Below are 22,790 nucleotides of genomic sequence, written 5' to 3' on the forward strand. Positions count from 1 at the left end.
ACCTTTGAGTGATTATGCGGGCGCTGGAAAATAATATGTGTCACCACATAATGAAGAATGCGAGCAGAAACTGACAAGTTGCTAACAGGATAATGAGCAAAATGACCGGGCTCAGCGTCTGCCCTCCTAGTCTCTGTAACAATGGTCTCCCGGTTATAATCACCAAATATATGATGGCTGTCTCCATCATATAGTGCTGCTCCTGAGACACCATCAAAATCGAACCCCAGTAGCTCCGTCCAGATAGGAGCAGTCATGATGATATCAATCCCGCATACACGGGAAGTCAGCTCGCCTTGCGAGTAGCCAAGGTTCTGGTAGAAGGCTCTTACCATAACCTCCGAGTATGGGCACCGCATCTCCGCCAGGTGAAGTAAATGTGTCTGCTCAAGAAGCGGCACGATGTCAAAACGCTCTAGGTTGAAGAATGCCGAATCCAGTGATTTCGGTTCGCAGATCTTCCGGGTCATGAAAAACTTCACGAACTTCTCGTGTGAAGGAATGTCATCCTCAAACAAATATCCGAACGTCAAGTCCGGAGCCTGACTCGAAGCAGCCTGGGGCTGAGAGGATGACGACCCATCGTGACGACTCTTGGTTCTTCTCTCGGAATGGGTCACTGGCAGCTTTGAAACGCGTCGAGAGGTCATTGTGTCACACTATTAAACTGAAAAAATAACCAAAATCAGAAATTAGATACATGTTAGGGTTAGGGTTAGGGTTAGGGTTAGGGTTAGGGTTAGATTCAGGGTTAGGGTAAGCGTATGACATACAAATTGATAAAATAATTCGGACACAATCAAATGATATAAACGAAAACAATGAATCAGAACAGAAATCATAACATAATTGAAAAAACTGAAAAAAAAATGCACCTTTGATCGATTTCAATCGGTAGAAGGCAGAGAGGTTGCAAGGTCCGCGAATGATGATCACAAACAAGACGAATTAGTGCAAGATTATGCCTGAAATCGCTCAAGATGACACTCCTCCAGCAGCTCTACTCGGGTACCCCTTTTGTGGGTTTTCGAATGGGGCTGCTGGGGTATTTTAAAACCCTACCGTCGCGATTTACCCGGGTACACTGCTACGTACCCGGGTAAATAATTCAAACATTTTCCCAGATTCAAGAACTCTACCCGGGTACATCCCTACATACTCGGGTAGATAAAAAGTTTCAAAATTTACCCGGGTAGATAATGGTGTACCCGGGTAGGCTTCGTGGTCAACGGTCAAACAGGGGCAGATTGGTGTTATGTTTGTTGGGGAGGGTAAATTTTCGAAATAGTTTTGAATGAGGGGCAATTTGGTAATTAATTATTAATTAAGGGGCATAAGGGTCAAAAAGCCGAAGAGTTTTGATACAGATATACATTTACTCTATTCGAATTAAATTAGTGGAATAATTGATCAACTGATATATAATATTAGAAATTATGAATTAATTTTCTAATTATTTAATTAAATAATAACAACTTAATACTTTTTTTATTTCTTTTAAATGACAAAAAAATAAAAAGCCGTCGAGGGAATTGAAGTGTCTTCGTTTCACTTCCATACCGTGATTATTTCACTGGGCCATTCTTTCAACTCATGTCGGTCGTTATTTGATTACGTAACAATCGCGTTTCCCACTCTCTCTTTCTCTAGTAACACCGCGTGCGAAGCGTGATCTCATAGCCTTCACCTCCTTAATGATACACTGATACAGTAACCACTAGTGTTTTTTTCGCCACCTCACTCTCTTTCTCTCTCTCTCTCTCTCTAAGATGGAGCCTCTGCTGAAAGGTGAAAGTAGTGACCAGAGGTACCGTTCGCGGGGGATACGTGGTCGCACCGATGCTATCACCTACGGCTCCAACTACGAGAAAGCCGCTGCACTCATCGATCTGGTTCGTTCAATTCATTTTCCTTTCTTTCTCTTTTTCCAAAGTTAGAGTGAACTCAGAGTGTCTCTTCGGTTCTATTTTTTATTTTTGTCTTTTGCAAAGCGTTGATTATTATGCTTTAGTTGAGCTGTTAGATAGCTTTGCAATTACAAGCTAGTTTTGTATCAGGCATTGTGTTGTTTGTATTAGAATCGATTATTGAATATTAATTGCTAGATCTTGTCAGCAAAATGATTTGGTCCTGTACTTTACTAATGAAATCCAAGTCTAAATTCCAATCACAAACTCATTATCTAAGGTATCTTAAGAATCATCAACTGAATCTGTTCTGACGACGTTGTTAATCGTACTTTTGAAGTTGAAATGCGCTTTGTTTTTAGTATTCTTCTCTTAATTTCTTCAGCGTTAGACAAATGTGAAAAATCTGAATTATAAGGGAAGTGGTTCTGTATGTTGAAGTCAACATCGTTGTTGTTGTTGTTATTTTTGTAAAGCGAGAGATGCAGAAATGGAAAGGATTTTTGATTTGGAAGAGCAAAATAGAAGTAGGAGATGTGAAAATGGAAAGGATGATAAAAAGTGAGAGTAATGTGGAAGTTTGCTTTCGTTCAAGGGTAGATGTTGAAGTAGTTTTCCAGTTCTCTTCTTAACAGCTGCAATTAAGTGGAGGAAAGCTATTGTTGGAACTTAACAGAAATAAAATACACGATGGCAAAAACAAACACAGTGTTGAATAAAATACTCTGCCACATTTTATTGAATAACAAATACAGCCTTTAAATAGGCATTTTACATAACTGAAAAGAAAACCAACTCCCACTAATTGAGAGTGAAACTAACGTGCAAATACAGGAAGAGAAAAATCAGGAATGCATATAAACAATCCTAACTGACAGAGTGATGGCAGATTAGATTTTCCTAAATTATAGCTGAAACAGTTACTATATTTTGGATCATTTCTCAACACTCCCCTTTGATCCAAAATCACACACACCAAGTAAATTCCTCAATTGCTCATGTCTGCTTCGTGCAAGTGGTTTTGTGAGGATATCATCAATTTGTTCTTCACTACTGCAATATTGCAAGTTTATCTTCTCTTTAGCAACCAGGTCTCTAATAAAATGTGCCCTTATATCAATATGCTTGGTCCTGCCATGAAACACAGGATTCTTGGTCATAGCTATTGTTGCTTTATTATCACAAAAAATTTGAGTTGCTTCTCTTTGCTTCTGTCCAAGATCTTCTAGTATTCTGGTTAGCCAAATTCCTTGACATGCTGTTGCAGTTGCTGCAATAAACTCAGCTTCTGAAGAGGATAATGCGACAGTGGCTTGTTTTTTTGAACTCCATGAAATGACACCAGATCCAAAATAGAATGCATACCCAGTAGTGCTTCTACGATCTTCCATACATCCTGCCCAGTCACTGTCCGTATATCCAACCAGATTGCATTGTTTCACCTGCTTATACCATATTCCAAAATCTAGAGTTCCTGCTACATATCTCAGAATTCTTTTTGCTGCTCCATAATGATGCTTTGTAGGAGTATGCATAAACCTGGATATTACTCCAACAGAGTAAGAGATGTCAGGTCTAGTGTGAGTTAAATAAATAAGACCACCTACCAAGCTTCTGTATTGTTGTACATTAGCTTCTTCAGTACCATCATTCAGCAACAATTTCTCATTTGTATTCATTGGTGTAGCAGCTGTTTTGCACCCCATCATATGGAACCTTTTCAATAAATCTGTTGCATCTTCCTTTGAGAGATAAAAATACCATTTTCAGCCTGCTTCACTTCTATTCCAAGGAAATAATGCAATAAACCCAAATCTGACATTTCAAACTCCTTTTTCATGCTTGATTGAAATTTTCTAATAATGACAAATGATGAGCCCATGTAAATCATATCATCAACATAAAGACTTACAAACAGGGTATCTTTACCTTCCTTCTTAATATAGAGTGTAGGCTCACTTTTGCTTCTGCTGAATCCATTATCAATGAAGTAGGAGTTGATTTTTCCATACCATGCTCTAGGGGCTTGTTTCAACCCATAGAGAGCTTTCTTTAGCCTGTACACCTTTTCTTCCTTATTTTGAACTACAAATCCAGTAGGCTGCATTACATAGACTTCTTCCTCTAGCTCACCATTGAGGAAGGCTGATTTGACATCAAATTGATACACATTCCAATTTAATTGTGCAGCAAGAGCTAAGAAGTTTCTTACTGTTTCAAATCGAGCAACGGGAGAAAATGTATCTTCATAATCAACTCCATATTGTTGTGCATAGCCCTTTGCCACCAGCCTTGTTTTGTGCTTTTGTATGCTCCCATCTGCATTATACTTGGTTCTGAATATCCATTTTACTCCAATTGCCTTCTTACTGTTGGGAAAATCCACCAGCTCCCATGTTTCATTCTTTTCTATTGCCTTTAATTCTTCCTCCATAGCCTTCTTCCATTCAGTTTTTGTGATTGCTTCCTCAAAGCAATTGGGATCAGCTATCAAACAAGGCTTGTGTTGCCTCATAAATATCTGTTAAGGGTCTGTAACCTTGTGGCCCCACCTCGTCAGATGAATCAGTGACTGTTTCACTACTTGTTGGAGTAGTTGCTGGTGTGGATACATTAGAGCTTCCTGGAGTGTTGGGTGGAGTTTGGAGTAAATTCTCACCATCATTTTGCTTTTCTTCATCATTAGATTGCTCTTCTTCTATTGCTAATTCTTCAAGTTGGATTCCTCCTTTGCTGTCTTCTTTCCACGTCCATCCTCTTTCCTCATTAAAAATTACATTTCTACTAATAATAATCTTCCCACTCGTGGGATTGTACAACCTATAGGCTTTGGAACTAGTTGAGTATCCAACAAATACACACTTTATGGCTTTTCTATCTAGTTTGCTGCGAATTTGTGAAGCAATTAAAGTATAAGCAATATAGCCAAAAACTTTTAAGTGACTTACCCCAGGTTTTACTCCAGTCCATACTTCATATGGGGTCTGATTCGGAACTGCTTTTGTTGGTGAAATATTTAAGAGATATACTGCTGTGGCAACTGCTTCTCCCCAAAATTTTGTTGGCAGCCCCTTTTTTTGAATCATGCTTCGTGCCATCTCTACCACAGTGCAATTTTTCCTCTCCGCTACACCATTTTGTTCTGGGGTGTATGGTGCTGTAAGTTCTCGATGAATGCCATGTTCTTCACAGAAAGAGTTGAATGCATGTGAAGTAAATTCTCCCCCTCGATCTGTTCTCACCACCTTGACATGCTGGCCACTTTGCTTTTCAACTAGGAGTTTAAATTTTTTGAAGACTTCAAGTGCTTCAGCTTTGTTTTGCAGGAAATGCACCCAACTCATTCTACTATGATCATCTGTTAAGAGCATAAAAAAACGACTTCCACCAAATGTTTCTGCCTTCATTGGTCCACACAGATCTGCATGGATCAGTTCTAGATTGCTTGATGCCCTCCATGCCTTCTCTGTGGGAAAATATTTCTTACTTTGCTTTCCATAGATGCAAGCTTCACAAACATCCAATGTTTCTAGCTTTGGAATTCCTCTCACCATTTCTTTTTGCTGCAGCAGCTTTAAGCTTTTGAAATTGAGATGTCCATATCTCTTGTGCCATAGCCTTGTTTCTTCATCTTCTTTTGCTATCATCACACAGCTTTCCAAATTGGAAAAGTCCACAGGAAACAATTTGTTCTTAGTCATGCTAGCTTTTATCACTTCGTCACCTGTTTTCTTGCTTCTAATTAGACATGCAGAATCACCAAACACCACCATATATCCACTTGCAATCAATTGTCCAACACTTAACAAATTTTGAGACAAACATGGGACAAAGAATACGTTGCAAAGATAGTTCATTTTACCATTGTTGTTTTGTATTGCAACCGTGCCTTTTCCTTCAACCTGAATTCGTTTGTTGTCACCAAGTCTTACTTCTTTCTTGTAGCTTTCATCCAACTCTTCAAACAGGGTTTTGATACATGTCATGTGGTTTGAGCACCCGCTGTCCAAGAACCAAATATTTTGTTTATCCAAGTCCTCTTCCACGATTGCCATGAACAACTTGTGATCATCATCTCCTTCCTCTTCATTTTCAGCTTCCTCTATGTAATTTGCCTGATTCTTTCTTGACCTGCAGTTTGCTTGGATATGACCATAGCCCCTGCAATTGAAGCATTGAACACCTTGGCCTCGACCTCTTCCACGTCCTCGACCTGCACTTCTTCCTCCTCTCCAAGTTGTTTCACCACCACGCATGAACCCTTGTGTCGTTGAAGACATCCCCTTTATGTGAAATGCCTTCTCCACATCTTGTTCAGTGGGTCGATTAATTCTTGCTTCATGGGCTTGCAACGAACCCATTAACTCATCAAAGGTAAAAGTAGTAAGATCCTTTGACTCCTCAATAGCTGCTACCACGTGATCATATTGAGGTATTAAACTCCTTAGCACCTTAGCCACAACAGTTTGATCACTACACTGTTCACCATAAATACGCATTTGACTCACTAATGCTGAAACTCTCGAAAGGAAATCTTGAACTGATTCATTTCTCCTCATCATTGCAGTCTCAAATTCACGTCTGAGCATCTGCAATTTGACTGCAATGACTTTGCTATCACCTTGAAACTCCTTCTGTAGGATCTGCCATGCTGCCTTAGAGGTGGTTGCCCCCATGATCCTAGGAAAGATATCATCATGAACACCTTGTTGAAGAAAGAAAAGTGCTTTTGCATCCTTCTTCTTATTCTCTCTCAATCTAGCAGCTTCATCTGGTTCGGGCACACCTTCCTCAACAAGCTCCCAAAGATCTTGTGATTTGAATAATGTCTTCATTTTGACACTCCAGAAGTGGTATTTGTCGCCATTGAACACAGGAATGAGCGGCTGCGAAGCTGAGGACCCACTTGTTGCCATTGCATGGAACTTTAGATGTTTCACTTGTCTTTCCTCACGTGTTTCACTCACTCTATCAGACGCCCGGTTGAAAAACGAACCTTGCTCTGATTACCAATTGTTGGAACTTAACAGAAATAAAATAGACGATGGCAAAAACAAACACAGTGTTGAATAAAATACTCTGCCACATTTTATTGAATAACAAATACAGCCTTTAAATAGGCATTTTACATAACTGAAAAGAAAACCAACTCCCACTAATTGAGAGTGAAACTAACGTGCAAATACAGGAAGAGAAAAATCAGGAATGCATATAAACAATCCTAACTGACAGAGTGATGGCATATTAGATTTTCCTAAATTATAGCTGAAACAGTTACTATATTTTGGATCATTTCTCAACAGCTATTTCACTCCATTTTTAATCGTAAATTGATAAGGTGAAACAGTATTTTATATAACAATTTGTATTGGAAATTCCATTTTTAGTTAGATTTTTCCCTTTTTTAAAAAAAATTACTAAAAAGGAACTCTTGAATAAAATATGGCAATTCTGTGGAAAAATGTGGCTATTTTGCCTTCATGTTAAATATTTTATCAAGAGTTTCCTTTTGTTAATTTTCCGTTATAAATTAGTTAGAAAAGGATCACAGTGGTTCTAATTCCTCTTCACTTTCTGTTTGATTCAAGCATGAATAATTTCATTTATTTAACATTCGTTTGAATACTCCAACAATGCATTGTTTTTTAAAACTTGTTCCTTCTTGTTTTTACGAGCTAGAACACTATCTTTTCTTGCCCTTTCATTTAGAACTGTGCACTGACTTTCAAAAAGAAACTTGCATTACATTAAACTTGCTATTAGTTTTTTTTTTTTTTTTTCTGATTCTGCGTCTGTTGTTTTTCTTATCTGATCATGTGTATTTTGACAGCCTTTTTGAGTGTGTACCTAGGAGAAAGTAGATAAAGTAAAATTAGAAAAAACAAACGAACAAAATATTTCCCTGGGTATTGATGTTTTCTGGTTAATTTTTTTTATTTGACATATATATTTTACTATCTTTCCCCTTACATTATTGATACGTTTCAATGCGGGTCAGTTAATTACTTGTCATTCTGGTTGGAAATGTATTACGCAGGCTGAAGATGGTGTTGGTCTCCCTGTGCAAATTCTTGACTCATCAAGCTTTCAAAGTTATGCAAGATTTTATTTTATATTCACTAAATGCAATCTCATCTGGTCTCTTGGTTATTTTGCTTTGATAGTCCTGAATTTCTTTGAGGTTAGTAGTAAGCTTCTCTTGAACTTTAGTTCCTGTTAATTGTATTTGAGGCTTTTAGGCTAAAGAAAATGAAAATGCAATAGAAAGAAGATATTTCATACTGTGAATGACTTGGTACAGAAACCTTTATGGTGTGAAAGAAATAGCACACATTCTTGCAACGATAGAGAGTATTTCTTTTTGGGACAGTTGCCATATCTAACTGCTGCAGAATGTCTTATTTATGAGGTAAGAGTGCAGCACTTCAGACACTCTCTTTTTATTGGATAAATTGCTGACAAACTTTTTAGTTGTAGTCACTTTGAAAATGGTGATTACGTTTGGTATATTGGAGTCATTCCCGAATTGAAATTGAGTTTGTTATTCACCTACATTTTGAAATTTAAGTGAAACAGCTAAAAGTACCTGTCTGACTGTCTGTGTCATTATCTTATTTACTGGATGTCTCATTCTGGATATTTTTGGTGAGTGTAATTATTAAGTGTTAGAAATATAATATAAATATAAAACCATTCATGGCTTCACCTAAAAGCTAAAGCTTTTTGGGTTGAATTAATTGTCTGACCTGGTTTTAGAGCCTCTATGAACAAGTGGCTTGGAATTAAATCCTTGCCGCCCCTATTCTTCTAATAATCTTTTAATAAATATTGTGAAATAAGTGAGTGACAAATATAATTTAAATATAAAACCGTTCATCTATACCTTAAGCTTTTGGAAGAGTTGCGTAAGCTTGTGTTTTGGAGTGATAAAGTGTAGAATCCAAATTATCCTCACTTGGTTGCTTTGATGGTTTTCTTTTGTCATTTATGCATATCTACTGGGTGTGTCTTTTTTCTTTGGTGCTTTACTCGTAATCATTTAATGGCATTTCTATTAGAGACCTGCAAAAACGTTTTTACATTTTTCGCCAATTTGACTTGTTGTGTCGTTTATTTCTTCTCTTTTAAGGAGGATTTTTTTATCCTCCCTTCAGATGTACCTTCTATGTTTTCTTTCTAATAAGATTTTGTTCTTTATTAAAAAAAAATACTGTGAGTGGCTTATACCATAAGGAATTGGACCAATTCCTTATGGTATGGGTATCTTGCTTGATCTGTGGGGTTGTTGAAGTGTCCTTGTATTCATTTCTAGACTATTTATGTAGTATTTTGTCTTACATAACCTTTTTTTCTGTGTAATACAGGGAATAATTCTTATTTTACTTATCATACATACTTTCTTCCCAATATCATACGAAGGGTCCGGTATATATTGGAAACGAGCTATTAATCAATTGAAGGTATGCTGTTTCAAGATGCTACTAATGCATTTAATTTAGTAGGAAACTATAAGGCTTTATTAGTTCTGAAAATCCACACATCAACTGTTGTATTCTGTTCTCCTTGGTTTCCATCCTTCTTAGTGGAATTAAATGTACTATATTTTAATCTAATTTTAAAATAAACATATACAGAATAAAATCCATATGTAATGTTTTGCCCCTTTCTAACATGTTTACCAAACTCTACCTACATGTTTACAAAGCTCTTCCTTAGGAGCAACTTTGAACAACGGACTCGACCTCCCAAAGGTAGGGGCCGTAGGGTTGCTCAATGCCCAACCTAACCTCGGCCAAAACCAATTGGGTGGGGTCCAGGTTCTGAAAAATTAGATTGTAGATTTTAGTCTGGTTAGCTGGCTTGGCTTGACCAAATGTTACATAATGTTTTGAGACATAATTTTTTTGAAACTTAAGGATCAATTATTAAACTTTTTAGTTTAATTCAATACCTTATGCGTAATATAATAATTTTTTTATGTTGATATAATTTATATATATTAAAACATCTTTGTCAATGGTTCCCTACTTCCACAATTTTATGACTTAGTTATGCATAATTTCTCAATTTGTAAAATTGCGCAATCAAAATATTGTACCTAGATAAACCTTGCCCAACACAATGCCCTACTGGAAGGGTTTTTTTATGCCCAAATTTGTTTATCGGGAAGAAATTTTTCTCAATTTAAAGAATGGGGTTCAACATTGGAGTTAAATTTACCATAATACATTCCAGAGGAGTCCAGATTCCAAATTCTCCTGTTAAAGTTGGAAGAAAAATAAGAAGAATCAAGCACGAATAAAAGAGATCTAGTTGAAAAGTTTTTGTATCATTAAGGTTCCTGAATGGAAGTTTAAGGAAGCGTTGGAACCTTGAGTACCGTTGAATTTTTGAATGGGGGTTCAGTGAAGGGAAGGTAGATGATGATGGTGTGAGAAAAAGCCTTTGAAAAGTGGATAGCATCACCCAAATATCTTCATGGAATCTAAGCCAAGAACCATTCCCACCTTTAGAGAAATGAGAAATCAAAGGCCTAAAGGAACTATATCCCAGAGAGAGAAATTTTTAGGGACTCAAGTGAGTTGAAGTGTTCTTTCTGTGGCATAGTATCAAGAGAGGAGGAGAGGAAGAATCGCAAATGGGATTAACTAACTTGACGAACTTGCCTCCTTTATATGTGTTTTTATGAAGAATAAGGGTAAGTACATAAACTAGCCCAACCCATCCTTAAGATAAACCCTCAAACACCCATTTATTCTAACAGCATCCAATCCATTTTGGTGCTAACTATACTTGCTCTTTATAACTTTATGCCACAAGGTAGACGCCTCTGATTCGAAGGGGAAATGTCATATGTGGTTACAAACTAAAACAACACTTTTGGACACCAAATTAGCAAGGCCTAAACCCTCTTTCGTCTTGTATCTAAAACAAGATGAGAGATAATAGTTTCACATTAAACATCATCTTTATCCCAAACTAGTTGGGAATAATTTTACATTATGAAGGTTAAATTTATTGTTTTGGAAAATAATTTCTATGTAAGAAAGACTCCCAAGGAAAAGTGAATTAATTTCCTCCATAACAGTAGTTTAATTGGTTATGACATTAATAGTGGAGACGAGTGTAAATACATAGTGTGTGTATATTAAGCAAACTAAAACCTACCACAATAATTACTATTGATATGGTTTTTTCTACTTAAATTTGGGATGTTACAACAATTATATCATAATGACTAACAACTAATAAGAACGAGCTACTGGTATTCTGCAATGCTTGCTTCCTTCCCCCGATTGTGTTATGATACAAATTTTTCTTGCATTAAATTTTGATTTTGTGTGTGACACTATGTACATGCCCACAGAATACGGACATTATATCGGCTGGTTGAACAAAGTGCCCTTATATTAAAAAAAAGAAAAAATTATTAATCCGTCTATCTATAGAAACTATTTACTAATTTATCTCATATGGATCAAAGTTGATTGTGTGGGTCTTGCCTGAAACTCGTACTTTACATGTGGCATGCTCCCTTTGGTTTTCAGTGGGGCCATGCAATTAACTTTGATCTAAGGACAAATCACGCCAGAAGTAAAGTTTAAATTTTTAAGGAGGCCTACACAGTCAACTTTGGTCAAATAGAATAAATGTGTAAATAGTTTTTAAAATATTTTAGATTGGTAGTTTTATAAAAATGGGGCATTTGGTCAATATGGAGGAGGGAGAAAGCATATCAATCTCATTTATCCTTAGTTTTAAAATCCATTATTTCATGTATACTTTAATCTACTAATAAATTGATTTGTTGGTATTTCCAGGTCTTCTGTTTATTAGTTCTCGTTGCTGATATGCTGGTTTATGCTCTTTTTATGTCTCCGCTGGCCTTTGATTTTCTACCATTCAGAATTGCACCATATATCAGGGTTGTTCTTTTCGTTTTGAATATTAGGTATTGCTTGACCAATCTTTATTTTAAATTTTACGTTGGAGTAAACATACTATTGCAGATTATACCTTTTGGACCTGTGCTTGAAAATTTTGTAATCATTGTTCTGCTGCTTCAAGTATGGAAGAAAAAAAGTAGAGGTAAAATAATTTGAAATGATATTAGTTGAAATATGTGTTACAAAGCATAAAAGCATAATGCACAAACTATTATTTATATAAATAGTAGATTCAACTCTAATTAAATAACGAAGCAAATTATGAAATATTAAAAGATACGAGGGACTTGACTCCTCTAGAATTAGTGATGCACTTCAAAATTTTCGGAAATGTTGTAATAAAATACAATGCAGAACGGGAGGATCCAAAATTTTCTAATGTTGTAAAATAAGTGATGCACTTTTAAATTTTCGGGAATGTTGTAATGAAATACAATGATACAAAATTTTTTAATGTTGTAATACAATACTTATATGTAATAAATTATGAAATAATTAAAATATACTCTCTTAATTAAATTTTTAGACAGAGGGAATCCAGCACCAAGTTCCTCCTAGTGGTAGGGAAAAATGCGCTACCCAGAGTCACTTTGTGAAGGAAGTGGGGGCAACCGTTAAAGCGATGCTAGGGACAGCTACTCAAGTTTCATCTAGTTCAGCCGGAAGCTTCTGCATTGGGATCATCAGCTCCCATTCCGGCAACCCTCTTCTGCTACTGGACCAAATTCGAGCCATTGCATAGTAAGCATACCAGAGGGAAAGTACAGATAATCCAAGATTTAGGTATCTCTGTTTATCGGGACTTCAAGATTTCTCGCAGCCAACCGATTTCTTAAGTACATTACCCTTAATAAGGGTGCCATAGTTTCAATAATCTATGCATATGCTGGGTTTATCGAAATGTTTGGGGAAGATATTATTGCATAGATCATGAGTTTTATGATTCTTGCTTCGGCTATCTTTTGAGTGTTTGGAGTCCACTGTTGCTATATTTGGTCGCGAGTTAAATCTTCTTATGTTCTCCGGGAGAAATATTTCGAGCCAATATTTTGGGGATATATTGTGTTGTTTCAATTGTGAAGTCCATTTTGGTACATGCTGGAGTTCATAAGATTTTTGGCAAGGAGAAAGGCTGGCCCAAGCTCTCATTAAGGGCATTCTAAGCCACCAGAGGAGGCTACTTGAGGGATGGATGCGCAGACTATCAGCAATCAGATTTCAACCTTAAGGACAAGGTTGAACTCCATGGAGATGGTATTGATACGTTGCATTGGAATTTGTTATCATTTGGGAACTAAGCGTTATCTCTGCTGTGGAAAGGGGCTGTATTAAGGAAAAACTCTTGGAAGGAGAACTTTCTTATTATTTCCCTATTCCTTTGTCTGTTCTTATCATCTCTCTGACAACTTGTAATCTGTTTCTGGGTTGCTAACAATTTCCATGACCTAGGGATCAACAATTCAATCCTCATTACCTCTATCATTTGAATTATTTTATAATTTTAGGATAAATTGGGCTTGTCATGTCTTTGTACATGCTTCAATGCTTAAGGGCTATCACATGAGGTGGCAGATTAAGCTTTAGGTTGATTTGGTTCTCTACATTAACGTTTAATAATTTATTACTTTATGTTACTTATCATGGTTCATGAGTCATATGTCTTACATTGTGAAATTCATGTATATTTGTTATTCAGCCTAAGGAAAAGTCCTGTATAACCTCCTTCTTTAGATAGCCTAATTCTACATTTGACTTTAATGTCAGGGAGCTTCGAGAAACCATCGTCATCTTGGCTGGAATGCTCTTCACATACTTAAACATCTTGGTTTGCTCACTTTCATACTGTTTCTCCTTGGCCTTCCTCTTTGCTTTTCTTGTTTGAAACTTTTTCAATAATGAGGATGTCATTATATATTTAAAATCTACTGGGTTTCCGATAAGAACCTTGAGGTGCACCACCCTAAAAGCTAGCTCAAAGGGTGGGAGTGCCCAAGGCCTCCTTATAAACCCCACATTAGTTGCCCATACAACCAATGTGGGATTCCAGGTCCCATACCTTGCAAATAGGATCGTAACATTCCACCACGTTCCGCAGCTCGGGCGCCCACGCGGGCTGGCTTTGCGCTAGTCTTTTACTAGTCCCGGGTGAACACTGCAATGCCGGCGTCACCACCCGCGTCGCTCGATTGCAACCGGGAGGCATAGTGGAAGGATCTGATACTATTTGATAAGAACCTTGAGGTGCACCACCTCAAAAGCTAGCTCAAAAGGTGGGAGTGCCCAAGGCCTTATAAACCCATATTAGTTGCCCATACAACCAATGTGGGACTCCAAGTCTCATACCTTGCAAATAAGATCGTAACAGTTTCACTTGAATGCTACATTTGGATTATTTCAAATTGTTTCACTCTCTTACTGGACATTGTGTACTCTCTAATGCTCTTCATTTGCAGGCTTTGGGGCTTCTGTTTCTTCTTTTTGCCAGTTGGGTGGCTTACGTGATGTTTGAAGATACAATACAGGGGAAAACAGTATTCACTTCCTATGGTACTACGTTGTGCCAGATGTTTATTTTATTTACCACATCCAATAATCCAGATGTTTGGGTTCCCGCATACAAGTAAGAGTTTGAATTTTACCGTTTGAATCTGCCTGGGTAGACGACTTTGTCCTTTCAATTTGAGATATCATCAATCATCAATCCTTACCATTTTTTGGCTTTTAAGGGCTTCGCGCTGGTATTGCATTTTTTTCATTCTCTTTGTGCTGGTGGGGGTTTACTTTGTTACAAATTTGGTCCTTGCCGTTGTTTATGAGAGTTTCAAGAGTCAGGTAATTTTTTCAGTACCATTAATTTTCTTTATTAAAACCTGATAGTTGAAACTATTGGATATGTGTTGATCTTTTCCTATTTAGCTACGTAACCTGGAATGCTGTAGACGAATTTTGATTGTATATTATAACTCTAGAATGGATATTAAAACAAATGATAACAGTGCTTGAATATTCTTTTGTTGTAGCTTGTCAAACAAGTTTTTGAGATGGATCGTATGAGAAGAACTATGTTGGAGAAAGCTTTTGTTCTCTTAGATACAAATGTAAGTGTGATTTTCCATGTTCTAGTTTGCAGTTCCACTGTCAGACACAGCTGCCCTGCTGATGTCAAACATGTTTCATTTTCTCTTTCTTTTTTTGATTTTGATATGTGATGTGATTAGTGGTAGCTATATGAATGTGGAATTTTTTTATTTTTTATTTTTTCACTTCTTTCTTCTGGGTGTTTTTCTTTCAATATTTTTTGGTATCCAGAAGAAAATTTGTTTTACTCACGTTAAAATGTTTAAAAGAGAAGACAATATTATATATGTACAAAATAAATTCACGGGAGTATAGAAGAAGATTTGTAAAATTATGATTAACCTTTTTCTTTAATTAGAATAACATAATGTTCAAACCTTTCTGTTGAGAAGGATCAAATTGTGCATTGAGAATAGTTAATAATTGATAAATGTGTCAGGGAGGGTATAAAAATTAACAGAGAAAATACTGACAACTATGAACTCAAATGAGACCATTGATAACAATTGACGACATAATTAGAACTCACTGGATCTTTAGGAAGATTGGAAGTGAGCTCATCAGAGTTCAAAGATGATATTTCTTATTTGTAATAGCTGATAAAACAGAAGACTTCAGGATGTTTCTCTTTTTTGAAGGCATCTACAGCCTCTTAATGTATGTTAGGGTATAGATACACTATCAATGGTATTTTCCTGACTTACAAGTCATAAAAATCTTTTAAACATTGCATGAAAGTAAAATTGCTACTTCCATGTTGGGGTTCATAAGATCAATAATTCTTGGTGTGTTAGTTGTGTTGAGAACTTATTAACCATGGGGTAAGTACGGTGTTAGCCAATAGCTTGAAAGAGTTGGAGGCACGGTGGTTTCAACTTCTTTAAAATGCTCTTGCTAGGTGGACAGATTCCATATTCCAAATAAAAACTTGAGATGGAGGACAACTTGTAAACTGATAACTGTATTAATAGTTTCATCTTAAATGACATGAAAATTAGAGGCATTTATTTGATTTCTGCCCTTTTCTATTCAGAATATATAACTTGAGAGAGACTTTAAAATGATTCAAAACTTGGGACCTTTTAGATTTGTTGTTGTTTAGGAGTGAATTCTGGTTTAGATTATAAAATATAAAGAATAAAATGTGTAAATAATTTTTTTCTTTTGTCGATTAGAGAGATTAAACATTTTGAGGAAACATTGTTTTTTTTTTTTTTTGTCTTAGTAGTCAGGATATTTTGTCTGATGAGTGATGAGAATTAAGTTGGCATCAACTTTTTTCTGCTTCTCATAGAACCAATCAACCTATAAGTATAAACTGAGTTTTGCCCAATTTAATTCTGAATATATAACTTGAGAGAAATTTTAAAATGATTTAAAACTTGGGATTTGTTGTTGTTTAAAGGAGTGAAACCTGGTTTAGATTATAAAATGAGATAGGTTATTCTGCTTACTCTTATTTTGTCTACTTCTCTCAACACCGTTAGATTACAATCTCATCCAATGATAGAGATTTACGATATAAAATCAACCTTTTTACCCCTTCCTCTCTCCTTCCTCACCCTTTCTCTCTCCTCCCCTTTCTCTCTTCCTCGGCTATAACAATCATCCTTCTTTTCTCTTTTTTTTTTTTTTTGAAAATTGCAATCATCCTTCTTGATACACTTGTAATTGACAGATTCAAAATCAAAAGGCAACACGATAAATTAGATTGGGGGTATGAATGACTAAGAATGGTTTGGAACCTCGAATCTGGATTTGGACGATCTGTTTTTTTGGATAAATTGGATGATCCTGGTTCATAATTGAAACATATCAATATATATTTATTCATAATTGTTAAGTTCTATTAATTCATACGCTCACAAAAAGCAATGATATGGGATGAAGCCATGAATCTGATCCTTATTTTGTATATAACATAATATTTTATAAAAATTCAATTAGCAACAGATTGTCAATTACAAGTAAAGGGTGATTGAATTAGCGAAACTTGATGCCCTTCAGAATTGCTTTGGTGTACATAAACTGCAAAATCGTTTCAGTATTCTGATGCCGCAGAGAGGAAGAAAAAAGGAGAGGAGAGAAAAAGGGGGGAGAGAGAAAGGGTGAGGGGAAGTGGGAGAGAGAAAAGGGTAAAAAGGTTGATTTTATATCGTAAATCTCTATCATTGGATGAGATTGTAATCTAACGGTGTTGAAAGAGGTAGGCAAAATAAGAGTAGGCAGGATAACCTATCCCTTATAAAATATAAATAATAAATGGAGTAAATAATTTTTTCTTTTGTTGATTCAAGAGATTAAACATTTTAAGGACACATTATGTTTTTTGTCTCAGAAGTCAGGATATTTTGTATGATGAGTGATTAGAATTAGGCTGGCATCGACATTTTCTTTTGGTCGAAGAACCAATCAACCTATAATTATAAATTGTTAAGAACAGGCCGATGAATTGTTTTTGCATGAACACAGTTTATTAAAATGATAGTTGTTTAGATGCTGTTGATGCTACTATCTAGATATCCCTAGTATTAAATTGATTGTGTGTGCTTGAATGCTTATAGTACTCAATATAAAGTATTAAAAGGGGCTGTGCTACTGTGTAGTGTCAATAATAACGTTATTCTAAACGAAAAGTTATTTCTATGGTGTGAGGATGTAATTGTTCTTTATGGGGTCTTCTGTTGTTAAGAAATTATGACTATATCTCTTGATTCTTATGCTTTGGTATAGGTTTCTTTTAGGGATGTTCAAAATAATCAAAAAACTGAACCGAACCATGAACCGAACTGAACTGACTTAAAATAACCGGTTTTTAAAAATCATTTTATGAATCGAACCGGTTTTTAAAGAACCAGTTCATGAACCGAACTGGTTTTTAACACCAGCTCAAGAACCGCACAGTTTTAGAACCGAACCGTCTTTGAACCAAATCGAACTGATTTTTATTACTTTATTTCTTTAAAAAAAAATTTCTTTTCAGAATAGGGTTGACCCGAACCGGTTCCGAATCGTTTCCAACCAAACCGAACCATTTTCGAACCGAGCCGAACCAGTTTTGAACTGAACCGAACTGTTTAAACCAATTCGGTTCGGTTTTTCAAAAAATTCAATTTAATTCGATCCCTACACACCCCTAGTTTCTTTTGCGACTGAATGCAACTTGTTAGTACTTATTCTAAAGCTGTTCAAGATTCTGTTTCGTGATCGCAGAATGTTGGATCTCTTAACAAAAATCAATGCATTAGGCTCTTTGAGGAGTTGAACAAGTACAGGTATTACTTTATTTCTCATGTTCATTGTGCTTTCAGATTTATCATATTATTAGTTTGTTGCTTGCTCAAAATGATTTTGGAAAAAAGGATAATATTTTTGGTATATGTGAAGATTTATATATATTTGTAGATGAGAATAATCAATCTCTTTAATTGAATATTTCCCAGTTTTTCGTGACTCACCCTTATATGATCTTTGCTCATTTTCCTCTAAGGGTGTGTTTGGGAGTCACTCTTAGGAGGGGAAGGGAGGGAAGGGGAAAGTTTTCCTTATGCTTTTCCCTTGTTTGTGAGTTTAAAAAATAGGGAAAGGGAATTGGAAATTTTTGTAAAACCCTCCAAAACTCTTTTCACCCTTAAAATCAAAGTTACCCCAATTTGGAGGGTATGGGAGGGTAAATATAGAAAATTACTTATATGCCCTTAGTCCCTTACACACCACAAATAGCTATCAAGATCCATCCACCACGAAGCACCACCATCCCTCCATGCTAGAAAATACCATATTTTCGACGGAAATTTTCCGTTGCAAACGATAAAAAGTTCATGGAAAACATTTTTTGATGGAATTTTCGACAGAATTTTTCCATCGAAATATATTTCGTCGAAAGGAGACGAAATTTTTGACGAAAATAAATTTCAACAAAAAATAATCCATCGAAAGTTTAACTTTTCCATAAAAAATAAAGCCATAATAGAATATGGGAAAGTGTGTGTCCTTTAAAGGACACACACTTAGGATAAAAGGACATACACACTTAGGTTATTTTAGGTGAAAGATAAACACAAAAAGGTGTGGGTCCCATTGAAAAAAAATAAAGACAAAAAATATAAATGTGTAGATCCCACCTTTTTGTGTCTACCTCTTTCCTAAAATGACCTAAGTGTGTGTCCTTTTAAAGAACACACACTAAACCCATAGAATATATATGTAATGAAACTTAAAAAAAATTTCATCGAAAATTTCGACTGAAATTTTTTGCATGTATAATTTCGATGGAAATTTTTTTCGTCTATAATTTCGACGTCAAAAAATTTGACAGAAAATATTTCGATCGAAAAGTTCCGTCTCAATTTGCAACTGAATTTTACTAGAATTGCATCGAAATTCTGTCAAAAAATCAAAAGTAAAATATTCCTGAAATAAACGTACAACAGAAGTGCGCAGTATCATCAATCCATACCATATCTATACCAACAAAAGGATCGACCAGACCCTATTTCTACAGCTGTAACTTGGAAAAAAAGAAAAAAAACTATGGCTTTATCTTCATGCAAAAAAAAAACTTGAAAAAAAACTATAGAAGTGCAGTATCTTCTTCTTTCTCTTTTTCTTCTTCTTGTTGGCGGCGGCACCACCGTCCTTTGGTAGCATCTTGATTGCCTTCGGCTTCTCCTCCGACGGTGCCTTCAATGCCACCCTGGATTTCTTCCCCTTTGTGTATTTCTTCTATGCGGGCGGCTTCTCTGCTCCTGAAACTCTAAAAAATAGTTTGGGAATGAAATGGATTGATATATAAAAGTATTTTTGCGTTCTCATTGGCTAATGAGGTTTCACGTGGATTTTTTTTTTTCGAAATTTTTGACGGATAACAAATTCTCTCGAAAATTCGCGTTCCCTATGGCTATTGAGGTTTCACGGGGATTGTGTTTTTTTGTTTGAAATTTTCGATGGAAAATAGATTCTGTAGAAACTTTCGATCGAAAAACAATTCCGTCGCAAAGTTTCGACAGAAATTTTTTTTATCGAAAATGATAACTAACAAAATTTTTGACAGAATTTATTTTCCGTCAAAAACTTTCGACGAAGTATATTTTTGTCGAAAATTTTGACTAAGATTATTTCTTCAATATTTTAGATAGAAATTTTTTTTTGATGAAAATCTTTTTCGTCGCAACTTTTGATGGAAATTATGTATTATTTAGGACTTTGCCAAAAATCTCCAGGGAAGAATTTGAGTTGATATTTGATGAGCTGGATGATAGTCATGATGTAAAGGTAATATTTGTTCTTACGTGTTCTTGTTATATTTTATGCACATAATGATATTTATGTGTGTAAATGCTTGTTTTAATGTAACTTAAACGTCTTTTTATTTTCAGATAAACAAGGATGAATTTGCTGATATTTGTAATGCCATTGCTTTAAAATTCCAGAAGGAGGATACTGTAAGTTCAAATGCTCCAAATTTAAAGCATTTGGAAGTTCATCCAAATGTACTGTAAAAAGGAAAAGATTTGTAGCATCTTTAATACTCTCTGATTTGCTTGCAGCTGTCTTACTTAGAGTATTTAGCATTCTACAATTCATCTACCTCAAAAAGATTGAAAGCCTTCGTGAAGAGCCCCATGTTTGGGTACCTGGTGTCCTTCATTCTCATACTGAATCTGGCTGCTGTTATTATTGAGACAACGGTATGACATGTTTTTAAATGAAAAAACACATTCACATATTTTTGTTTGCCTTCCCAAACAATTAACTCATTTTAACTGTAGACTCATTTGATGTGACCATATGCTAGATATACTTGCATTTGTCAATGATTTTGTAGTTTGTAGGTGCTATTTGTCATAAAATTCATTTAAGAATTGTCTTTAATGAATTCATTATGCACTGCTTCTTTAAATATAGGCGTAGTTCTAACGGCTGATTGTTCTACTTACAGCCTGATATCAATCCTACTTTTTCCAGCTTTAATGGTCATGGGGATATTGTGAATTTCTTTGCCATTCTCTACTCATGCAACATTATTTTGCCTTGAAAAGAGCATTTTAAGGAACGTTTCTTCTGTTGAGCACTTGTGTCAACTAGTTCAGATAAAACATTTATTTGTACGTGGTCTGAGCATAACTCACAAAAGTACATCATTCATGTGGATGGTTGGTTTTGGAGTTAGAGATGTTGGCTCTCTACAATCAGGCCATCCACATTTCAACTAATAGGTTCAATTTGCCTTCAGAGTAGTTATAAATTCTATAAGGTTATTACAGCTTCACCCAAACACTTTCTTCATCTCCAGTACCGTAGTTTTAGATAATATATATTATGCTTTTTTTATTTTTTCTCTTAATAGTTGAGTTTGGTGTCTTAAAGCATAGTAGGCATCCTTTGAATAAAATGCACTTGGTTTGATCTAATCTTGTCATATGAAACATAAGTCCTTATGCTCAACGTTTTTCATGAGAAGCCTGATGGGCTGCTAAGCAAGGTCGTTGCTTATCTTTAGAAATCTTAATGACCGAGAAGCTTCGGATTTGGTTTCTATGCTTGGTATTTTAAACTCTTTCAAACCCTTTTTTGTGTTCCTATTTGTTGGAATCTCTCGGATTATTTACCTGTGCATCTTTCTTCCATTTTTCTAATCCAAAATCTTCCACTAATAATTTTACCCTCACTACTTCTTTTGAAAGGTTAAATTTTCTTCTGAAGTCAAGGTTTTTGTTTAGACAACAATACTAAAGTAGCATTAATACTAATGATCTGTTGCTGGAGCGTAGACCACATAAGGCTTTGTCTCCATTTGTTTTTGTTGTTACAAGAGTTCAGAAAGGCCCTCTTTGTATACCGTTTTTAAAAATAGTTTTTTGGTTTTCAAAACAATAAAACCCGTTTGATAAGGCCTATTTTGTAAAAAAAAAATTAAAATTAATTTTTTTTGTTTTGTTTTTAGAATCAAATTTAAAGAACATGTTTGAGTTTACCACCATAAAAGTTTATCATCCTTACAATCAATTTAATCACTGTTGGATCATAATTAAATCTAATGGCTCACAATCAATCCTTATAATCTTAATTTTTTACCCTTTCATTCTCTCTCACTTTTACCTTCTCTCTAGGTCTAACAACCCTCTCCATTCTCTCTCTAGGTTTTCCAATTGCACATGACAGACTTGATAAATTCGTCTCTCGCGCTCTGTCAAAATTGCAGGTTTATTCCCATTTTCTATTTCCCTATTAGAAAAATTCTTCTTCTCCATGCTTTTCACTCGTGAAGCGACATGATAAGCATCTCCAGTATCATCAAGCCAACAAAACCAATTCATGATATTTATAGGCAGTTTTCAAGGATTGATTCATTATGCCTGAAACAGACAGTGATCATGCCATAAGACAACCCTTCATTGATGTAGAAGCATATAAACCAGAATAAAAATCATTACTTGGATTAAAAATTCAATTATTTTGGCTTCAACCCCACAATCTTGTGAACAAGATGAGAAAGTGGAGATCAGCGAAACCAATCAGTGATCACTGGAATGAATTTTGACGGCGAAAGAGAAAGGGTGGAGAGAGAGTTCTCAGTCCTAGAGAGAAGGTGAGAGGATGAAGAGTAAAAATTAGGATTATAAAGATTGATTGTGAGCCATTAGATTTAATTCTGATCTAACGGTGATTAATTAAGTTGGTTGTAAGGGTGATAAACTTTTGTGGTGGTAAGTATAACTCTTCCGTGAGATCTAACGATATATGTAACCTTCACATTTTCATGTGGTGGTTTATAAGCTTTACATTTTGACAAAGACACTCAAATTTCTTTTAAAAATAAGTTAAACATATTGCATTTTAGTCTATATTGTTAAGG

The 22,790-nt window shown here is 35.5% G+C and overlaps 1 protein-coding gene across 2 annotated transcripts in view; it reads left to right on the forward strand.

The window, feature by feature from the left end:
* The first annotated feature begins 1,569 nt into the window (after nucleotides 1–1,569).
* The window catches only part of LOC133297096 (two pore calcium channel protein 1), a 30,553-nt gene continuing 9,332 nt past the window's right edge, over nucleotides 1,570–22,790 (forward strand). The window contains exons 1-13 of one of the 2 annotated variants that reach the window (XM_061496159.1): nucleotides 1,570–1,892; nucleotides 7,945–8,088; nucleotides 8,209–8,316; nucleotides 9,272–9,367; nucleotides 11,729–11,859; nucleotides 13,619–13,679; nucleotides 14,308–14,474; nucleotides 14,581–14,686; nucleotides 14,875–14,952; nucleotides 18,146–18,207; nucleotides 20,134–20,206; nucleotides 20,311–20,376; nucleotides 20,482–20,622. In XM_061496159.1, the coding sequence (XP_061352143.1) occupies nucleotides 1,770–1,892; nucleotides 7,945–8,088; nucleotides 8,209–8,316; nucleotides 9,272–9,367; nucleotides 11,729–11,859; nucleotides 13,619–13,679; nucleotides 14,308–14,474; nucleotides 14,581–14,686; nucleotides 14,875–14,952; nucleotides 18,146–18,207; nucleotides 20,134–20,206; nucleotides 20,311–20,376; nucleotides 20,482–20,622 (1,356 nt within the window). In that variant the 5' untranslated portion in view covers nucleotides 1,570–1,769. The remainder of the gene's footprint in view (nucleotides 1,893–7,944; nucleotides 8,089–8,208; nucleotides 8,317–9,271; nucleotides 9,368–11,728; nucleotides 11,860–13,618; nucleotides 13,680–14,307; nucleotides 14,475–14,580; nucleotides 14,687–14,874; nucleotides 14,953–18,145; nucleotides 18,208–20,133; nucleotides 20,207–20,310; nucleotides 20,377–20,481; nucleotides 20,623–22,790) is intronic. The other variant, XM_061496160.1, reaches the window with a different exon arrangement.

The sequence above is a fragment of the Gastrolobium bilobum genome, unplaced genomic scaffold (assembly GCF_033153095.1).
Source record: "Gastrolobium bilobum isolate Gb01-03AN ecotype WA unplaced genomic scaffold, APGP_CSIRO_Gbil_v1 utg44712, whole genome shotgun sequence".
Classification (NCBI taxonomy): Eukaryota; Viridiplantae; Streptophyta; class Magnoliopsida; order Fabales; family Fabaceae; genus Gastrolobium; species Gastrolobium bilobum.